General features: G+C 35.6%; 1 protein-coding gene across 1 annotated transcript in view; it reads right to left on the reverse strand.

The window, feature by feature from the left end:
* PTH2R (parathyroid hormone 2 receptor) overlaps positions 1-8,472 on the reverse strand; it is a gene marked incomplete at its 5' end in the record, with an annotated part of 48,460 nt that extends 39,988 nt beyond the window's left edge. The window contains 4 exon segments of the mRNA XM_008070132.2: positions 5,997-6,150; positions 7,288-7,449; positions 7,451-7,478; positions 8,375-8,472. Of these exon segments, the coding sequence (XP_008068323.2) occupies positions 5,997-6,150; positions 7,288-7,449; positions 7,451-7,478; positions 8,375-8,472 (442 nt within the window).
* Positions 8,473-9,043: the final 571 nt, after the last annotated feature.

The raw sequence follows: 9,043 nt of genomic DNA on the forward strand, positions 1-9,043 counted from the left end.
AAACACACAAGTATAGATATCTTTTTGGTGGAGTGATTTGGGCTCTTTGGGGTATATACCCAGCAGTGAGAGTGCTAGGCCAAGTGGTAGATCTATTTTTATTTCCTTCAGAAATATCCAAACTGCTTTCCACAGGAGTTGAACTAGCTTACATTCCCACCTACAGTGTATGAGCATTCACTTTTCTCCACAACCTCACCAACATCTGTTGTTTTTTGACTTTTTAATAATAGTCATTCTGGCTAGGGGAATAAAGCATCTCATGGTGGTTTTGATTTGCATTTCTTTTATGATAGGGAATGTTGAGAACTTTTTTATTTGTTTATTGGCTGCTTGTATTTCTTCTTTTGCCAAATGTCTGTTCATTCTATTGCCCAGTTATTAATGTTTGTTTGTTTGTGGGTTGTTTTTTGTTTGAGTTGTTGGAGTTCTTTGCAGATTCTGGATATTAGTCTTTTATCACAGGCATAATTTGCAAATATTTTATCCAATTCTGCAGGTTGCCTATGGATTCTGTCGATTATTCCTTTTGCTGTGCAGACTTTTAAGCTTAATAATTCTAAATTTGTGTTTGTTACATTTGTTTTTAGAATCTTCAGTATAAGTTCTTTACTTGGGCCAACGTCCAAAAGAGGACTTCCTAAGTTTTCTTACAGGATTTCTACAGTCTCAGGTCTTAGGCCTAGGTATTTTATTCATCTTCAGTTAATTTTTGTATATGGTGAGAAATAGGGACCCAGTTTTATTCTTCTGCATATGGCTATCCAAGTTTCCCAGCACCATTTATTGAACAGGGTATCCTTTCCTTATTGTCTATTCTGACCAATGTTATTGAAGATCAATTGGTTACAGATATGTGCCTTTATTTCTGGGTTCACTATTCTGTTCCATTTATCTACATGTCAAATTCTGTACCAGTACCATCCTGTTTTCATTACCTTGTTATAATTTGAACTCAGGAAATGTGACACATCCATATTTGTTATTTTTGCTTAGGAATGCTTTGGCAATTTAGGCTTTTTTTTTTTTTTTACTTCTATACGCATTTTAGGATTGTTTTTCCTAATTCTGTGAAAAATTAAGTTGGTAATTTAATAGGAATTGTGTTAAATACGTAGATTGCTATGGGCATATGGTCATTTTAATGATGTTGATTCTTCTTTTATTCTTTTATTTTAAAGATGTAGGGTATAATTCAGGATTAGATATAAAAGTGGTCACCATATAGGTAAAGTTTGGGACTCCTTTTGGTCCCCACTTTGCCTGGTTTGAGGTCAGGTACCCTTGTTAATATTATGTGCTCTCCCCTCTCCCCTGGCAGTTTCTGGCTACTGCCAATCTCTTTCTTATAGAATTATGGAAAATGTTCAGGGTCCACGTATGAGTGAGAACATGTGGTACTCAGTTCTTTGTTTCTGAGATAAATCACTGAGTATTATAGACTCTAAATCCATTCAAATTACTGTTAAATTCATAATTTTGCTCTTCTTTATGACTGTGTAATATCCCATCATGTATTTGCACCACATTTTTTTTATCCAGTCCGGTTTCGATGCGCAGCATGGTTGGCTCACTATTGTGAATAATGCTGCAGTAAACATGTGTGTGCAGATGTCTTTTTTATAAAGTCATTTAAATATTTTTATAGAGTGATTTAGGGTATATTCCCCAAAAGGGGATTGCTGGGTCATATGAAAGGTCAGTTTCTAGTTCTTTTAGAGATCGCCACACTGTTTTCTGTAGAGGCTGAACTAGTTTGCAGGAGTTGTTTTTCCTTTTTTGTGTCATCTCTGATTTTTTTAATCAGACTTTTGCAGTTCTCCTTGTTAAATCTTTCACTTCCTTGGTTAAATGTATTCTTAGGTATTTTACTTATTTGCAGCTATTGTAAATGGGCAATCTCATTTGGTTCTCACCTTGAATGTTATTGGTGTATAGAAAAACTACAGATTTTAGTACATTGATCTTGTAATCTGAGACTACTGAAGTTGCTCAAAAAGTATAAGAGTCTTCTGAAAGAGTCTTTACTTTCTAGATATACTATCATGTCATCAGCAAACAGCAGTAATTTGACTTCTGCTTTTCCAGTCTGGATACCTTTAACTTATTTCTCTTGCCTGATTTCTATGGCTAGGGCTTCCATTACTGCATTGAATCAAAGTGGTGAGAGTTGTCACCCCTGTCTTGACCCAGTTCTTAGTAGAAATGCTTTTAACTTTTTCTCATTCAGTAGGATGTTGGCTATGGGTTAACAACAAATAGCTGGCTCTTATTATTGGAGGTATGCTCCTTTGCCATCCAGTTTACTGAGGGTTTCAATCTTGAAGGGATGTTGGATTTTTGCCAAATGCTGCTTCTGATTCTATTAAGATGATCATATGGTTTTTGTTCTTCGTTCTATTTATGTGGTGAATCACATTTATTGATTTGTGTAAGTTGAGTCATCCTTGTGTCTCTAGAAAAAACACACTTGATTGTGATAAATTCAATTTTGATGTGCTGTTGGATTCAGTTTGCTAGTATTTTTTGTGGATTTTTACATGTATGTTCATCAAGGATATTAGCCTATAGTTGTTTCTTTCCCTGATTTCAGTATTAGGGTGATACTGGATTTAGGGAATGACTAGGGAGAAATTCTTCCTTCTCTGTTTTTGGGAAGGGTTTCAGTGAGGTCAGTAGCAGTTCTTCTTTGTACCTCTAGCAAAATTGGGCTGTGAATCCTTCTCTTCTTGAAAATTTTTTTGCTGAAATATTTTTATTACTAATTTGATTTCATTAATGTTCTGCTTAGAATTTCTGTTTCTCCTTGGTTTCATTTTGGGAGTTTTTATAATTCCAGGCATTTATCTATTTCCTCTAGGTTTTCTACATTGTATGCATAGAGGTTTTCATAGCAGTCTGATGAGCTTTTGTATTTTCATGGAATCATTTGTAATGCCAACTTTACCATTTCTAATTAGGCTTTTTTGAATCTTCTCTCATTTCTTGTTAGCAGTCTGTCTAACTAACAGTCTGACAATTTGTGTATCCTTTCAAAGAACCAACTTTTCATTTCATTAATCCTTTGTTTTGAACATTATTCCTGGTATTGATTTCTAATTTTATTCCACTGTGGTCTGGGAAGATACGTGATATAGTTTTTAATTTTTTGAATTTGCTAGAACTTGCTTTATGGCCAAGCATATGGTCAATTTTGGAGAATGCTCATGCGCAGGTGAGAAGAATGTATATTCTGCAACTATGAGTAAAATATTCTGTAAATGTCCATTTGGTCTATAATCCAGTTTAAGTCAAGTATTTCCCTTTTAAATTTCCTGCATCAGTAATCTGTCAAGCAATATTTGTGGAGTATTGAAGTCCCTGCTATCACTGAATTACCATCAATTTGTTTTCATAGGGTCAAGTTGCATTTTATTTAAGATTCTGGTTTCTCTGGTGTTGGGTACATGATATATTTAGGATAGTGAAATTATTCTGGTTGAGTCATTATATAATGCCCTTCTTTGTCTTTTTTTTTTTTTTACTGTTATTGGCTTAAAGACTGTTTCACCTGCTATGAGAATAGCTACTTCTGCTCACTTTTGTTGTCCACTTTATAACACATCTTTTTCCACTTTTTACTCTAACTCTGAATGTGTGTTTAACTAGTACATGTGGCTTTTAAATCCAGTTTTCCATTCTGCATCTTTTAAGTGGTTCATTTAGGTCATTTACTTTCAAGATTAATATCAACATGTGACATTTCATTCCTGTCATAGTGTTGTTAGTTAGTAGTTTTGGGGTTTCAACTGGGTAACTGCTTTATAGGCTATGTGAGTTTTGCATTTATGTTTTTATCGCTAGTGGTGAGTATCATTCTTTACTTTTCATGTTTAAACCTCTTTTGAGCAACTCTTGTGGGGCTGGTCTAGTAGTGACATTCTCTTAGTGTCTGCTTGTCTGGGAAACACTTTATTTCTCCTTCATTTATTTCTGCTTAGTTTGGCAGAATATAAAATTCCTGGGTTGCCGGGCTTGGTGGCTCAGCCTGTAATCCCGCACCTTTGGGAGGCTGAGGTGAGTGGATTGCCTGAGCCCGCGGGTTCAAGACCTGCCTGGGCAGTGAGACCTCATCTCTACAATAAATAAAAAAAAAATCAGCCGGGCATGGTAGCGCATGCCTGTAATTCCGGCTACTCGGAAGGCTGAGGTGGAAGGATCACCAGAGCCCAGCAGGTAGAGGCTGCGGTGGCCAGGAGCGGCCACTGCACTCCAGTCTGGGCGACAGAGTGAGACTCCAACTCAAAAAAAAAAAAAAAAAAGATCCTGGGTTAACAGTTTCTTTTCTCTAAGGAGACTAAAAATATGTGTACAATCTAGTCTACCTCATAGGGTTTCTCCTGAGAAGACCTCTGTTTGCCTGATCAGCTTTCTTTTATACATGGTTTGACCCTTTTCACTATCTGCCTTTAAGATGTATTTATTTATTTACTTATTTATCTATTAGCATTGACCTTGGATATTCTGATGACTGTATGCCTTTTGATGTCTGCCTTATATAGTATCTCACTGGTGTTCTCTGAATTTCCTGTATTTGGATGTTAAATCTCTAGTAAGACTAGGAAAATTTTCCTGAATTATTCTCTCAAATATGTTTCTCGGATTGTTTTATTTCTTTCTTCTCTTCCAATAATGCCAATAAGTCATAGGTTTGGCCATTTTACATAATCCAATATTTATCAAAGACTTTGTTTGCTTTTTAAAATATTTTATTAATTTTTTTTTCTGATTCAGCTAGTTTGAAAGACAAGTCTTCAGATTCTGAAATTATTTCTTCTCCTTGGTCTAATGTATTAAAGCTTTCAGCTGTATTTTGAAATTCCATAAGTAAATATATATTATGTATATATATTATAAATATATACTATATATATTTATAGTATTCTCTGGAAGTTCTGTTTGATTTTTTTTCTTTATGGTATTTATCAGTTCCTTCATTCCCTGAATTGCTTTCATAATAAAATAACTGAGATCTGTGATTGTCAATCTCCAGCCTCTTCTAAATTTTAATCACATGAGTTTTAATTTCCCATAAGTTTTAGCAAGCAAACAAATTATTTTTCTCCAGGCATGTTGAGTTAGAATCTAATCCAATAATCCCTCCAATACAGATAAATCATTTTTAGAATGAGAGCTAAGTATTCTTTGTAAAATTACTCATATCAAAAGTAATTTGAATAATTTCCTTCTAAAAGTCAAGATGGTCCTATAAATTCTTTTCTGGTATTCCCATCATATGACCTCAAAATACAAATCAAAGATATGTCATTACAGCTTAGACATTTAGAAATCAAGAACAGTAAGATGAAGTTATTAATAAAACAGGACACTGGTGTAAGGCATGAGTACAGCAGTTTCAAATGTGTATGACTCACAATATGCTTTTTTATATTTCCTCCAAAGAATTGTCTCAAAAATCTGGCCCAAGAACACTAACCATAAATTAACTTGAAGAGTTTGCTATCACTAGGAGAATTTAATACTTGATTTTAATAATTTTCATCTAACGATACACAATGAAAGAGAAAAAGAAAAATAAAGGTAAGAAGGAAAGGGATTATTTTAGGAAAATTGCTGAAGGAATGCTGTTGATAAACAGAATAGAAAGTGCTCAAGGCTGGGTTCGGTGGCTCAGCCTGTAATCCCGCGCCTTTGGGAGGCTGAGATGAGTGGATTGCCTGAGCCCATGGGTTCAAGACCCACCTGGGCAGCAAGACCTCATCTCTACAATAAATCAAAAAATCAGCCGGGAGTGGTAGCGCATGCCTGCAATTCCAGCTCCTTGGAAGATTGAGGCGGAAGGATCGCCGGAGCCCAGCAGGTCAAGGCTGCGGTGGCCGGGAGCGGCCACAGCACTCCAGTCTGGGTGACAGAGACTCCAACTCAAAAAAAAAAAAAAAAGAAAGTGCTCAAGACTATAATCCAGTTTAAAAGGAAAAGAAATATAAATACCTTACCCCAGCCCATCAAGATGAAGCCCCACAGGTATTTGGTGTCTGAAAAGAAAGCCACGAAGATTAGACTATGCAGGTAGAGACCTTCCACAAGGATCCAATAGTAGTTTGTAGCCAAGAAGTAAATAAACATCACAACAGCAGTCTTGCACACGATCTATTACAAACAAATCAGAATTGCATCACATTAGAACTCTTCATTTTACTGGATGCCAACATCATAACAGAAAAAGTAAGTCTTCAGTTTCTTTATTATAGTCTAATAGGTCTACTGTACATAGGAAGATCAAGACTTAAGAAAACAAAACAAAGCTATTTTAATGGAATATTTTTTAAGACTGAATTTGATTCTCTTTTTGAAATGTTTTTTTTCTATTTGACGTCACAAAAATTCACTTTTTCTTATTTTTTTCTCTTTATTAAAACATCACATAGTCACTGGGAATGTTAAAAATAGTACAGAAAAGCATAAAGAAGAAAATACCCATATTTCTACTTTGAATTTATTTTATTTTGGTCCCAGCTGTCCCAAAAGTTAGTGACTCAAAACAAGAAGCATTTAACATGAATGTTATGGATTGGCTTATAAATCTGTGAAATGGCTGGGAGGTTCTGATCTGAGACTCATTTTGTCTGGTTGACTTATAGAAGTCTACTCTCAACTGGCTCACTAGCACTTCCACTTTCTTCTGTCGTTGGACACAGTGCGTCACAGAGCCAGTCCAGAATCAGAATCAGCAGGGACTACAGAGTTAACTGGGCAAAGGCACAGATACAGAGTATCGATCCACACCATCAAGACAATCAATCTACTATGCCTATTTTACTTAATTATTGGGTGGTTGTTTTACTAATACAGGGATATTTAAGGGCAGAATTAGTACCATACATTTTATTTTGGAAACAATCTTTGAGTCTTTAATAAAGAAACTAAATATCATGGGCTTTTAAATACTAAGCTCCTGGTTTTGCTGGTAAGTTTTCCATCTTTAAAAGTTGTAAGCCACAACAGTTGCTACAGTCCGAACATCCAGTGCCATCCAGTCATGTACTTTTTCAAGTCCCCATGCCAGAGCGTTCTTGAGGGGAGCATACAAGCACTTCTAAGGATCTAAAACGATGAGTTATAAGAAGGAAGAATCGAGGGAGAAAAACATCACTGTACAAGTCAGCAGTCTATCTTAGTGAGTTCAGAGACAAACAAACCAATTAACACATTTTAGTAGGCTGTAAAAGTGTCCTTATCTGTAGTGTATACAAATCGGTAATGGGAGAAAATGGTGGAAACACTTACATATTGTGATCTGTCCACAGTAGGCACGTCAACGGAATTTTGTAGGTCATCCTGCATTATTACCGACTGCAGTTCCTCCACCCCTGAGTGAGCATGAACCACTCTGTCTTTGACAAAGATGCTCACAGCTCTCAGCATAAAAGACACAAACAAGTGCATATGGGATATAGTTCCTAGTGCAATGCAATCGTCTATGGAGAAAAATAGTCAGTGTGTAGCTATGGATGACATTAGACACAGAGAAAGACACCCAGGGATACTGCTGCCATCGCCGGTCAGCCCACCTCCTCCAGTGAGCCCACCCCCTTCAGCAGTGACTCCCACACAGGACCCCACACAGATTCCAAAATCTGCAGAGGCTCAAGTCCCTTACATAAAATAATATAGTGTTTGTTTACAACCACATCTCTTGTGTACTTTAAATGATCTCTATAATATCTAATACAATGTGACTGCTACATAAATACTTGTTAGACTGTATTGTTTTGAGAATAATGACAAGAAAATTAAGTCTGTACATATTCAGTTCAGATGCAGCCTTTTTTTCCCCAAATATTTTCCATCTGCTGTTTGTTGAATCTGGGAATGCAGAACTCCCCAATAAGGAAAACTGACTGTATTGGTGGTCAAAATTGTGTGCTGACTTAGATCGAGTTGAATGGGATTGGACACTTGTTTAAGTGGATGAAAAATAAACCCCCCAAAAAGCAATAAATACTTTTTCTCTGTGTGCTGTCATCAGATAATTTTGAAGATTACTTAAGATTAATTTTGATCCAGTGGCACCAAAATCATTTGGGAGCTTATCCAACTCCATGCTGTATCACTTTTCAAACAAATATCCTTCAGTGCATACTTGTAGGCCTAAAGGTTTCACACTGCTTTGATGTTTTAAGCTTTTAAACAAACAAAACCTGAATTTGTCCTGAAAAATTATTAGTTAAATAATATAATGACAGTAGACTGAATTCAAAAACTTACATTTGGGGAAAATACCTTGAGGCACAGATTGTGAGACCTCTAGGTCTTCTATGAATAGAAAACAGAATATGTCCTTTCATAGAGAAAGTGGCTGGGCATCACTTACCTGAAGTAGCCAATGAAGAGGATGGCCACAGCCAGGGAACCAAAGGAGACAGAATAGCCAATGGTGTACATTACATAGAGGCGCTCAAAAAATTCTCGCTGGAGTGGAAGAGATAATCACTTATGTTAAAGGACTATTTTCCCAGGAAACTTTTTTTAAATGTCATTTTTGGAATATGAATTCTAGTTCTCTTGAACTTTTTTGAGCTATAATTTAAATGCAATAAAACTTATCTCTTAAGCAAGCATTTTGATGGGTTTTGACAAACCAAGTTCATTTTGGCCCCTTGTTAGTCAAAAAACCACCCACCACCCATCCACCCACAGATAACTACTCTTGCAATTTCTGTTACCATAAATTAGTTTTCTCCATTCACATACTTCATATACTTATTGACTGTTCTTAGGCTTCTTGAAAGCATAAAATGTAGTATATGCTTTTTTTTTGCCAACTGACTTTTAAAAGATATTCATTAACATTTTTACATGTATAAATGGTTCGTTCCTTTTTAATTTTTTATTTTAAAATAATTATAGATTTACTAGAAGTAGAAAATATAGTGAGAAAGGTCCCAGGTTCCCTTTACTCAGTATTCTCCAATGGTTACATCTTACATAATTAAACTAAAATATCAAAATTATAAATTTGACATTGGTACAATGTGCCTAT

The sequence above is a fragment of the Carlito syrichta genome, unplaced genomic scaffold (genome assembly GCF_000164805.1).
Source record: "Carlito syrichta isolate Samal-C Ts95f unplaced genomic scaffold, Tarsius_syrichta-2.0.1 Scaffold313082, whole genome shotgun sequence".
Taxonomy (NCBI): Eukaryota; Metazoa; Chordata; class Mammalia; order Primates; family Tarsiidae; genus Carlito; species Carlito syrichta.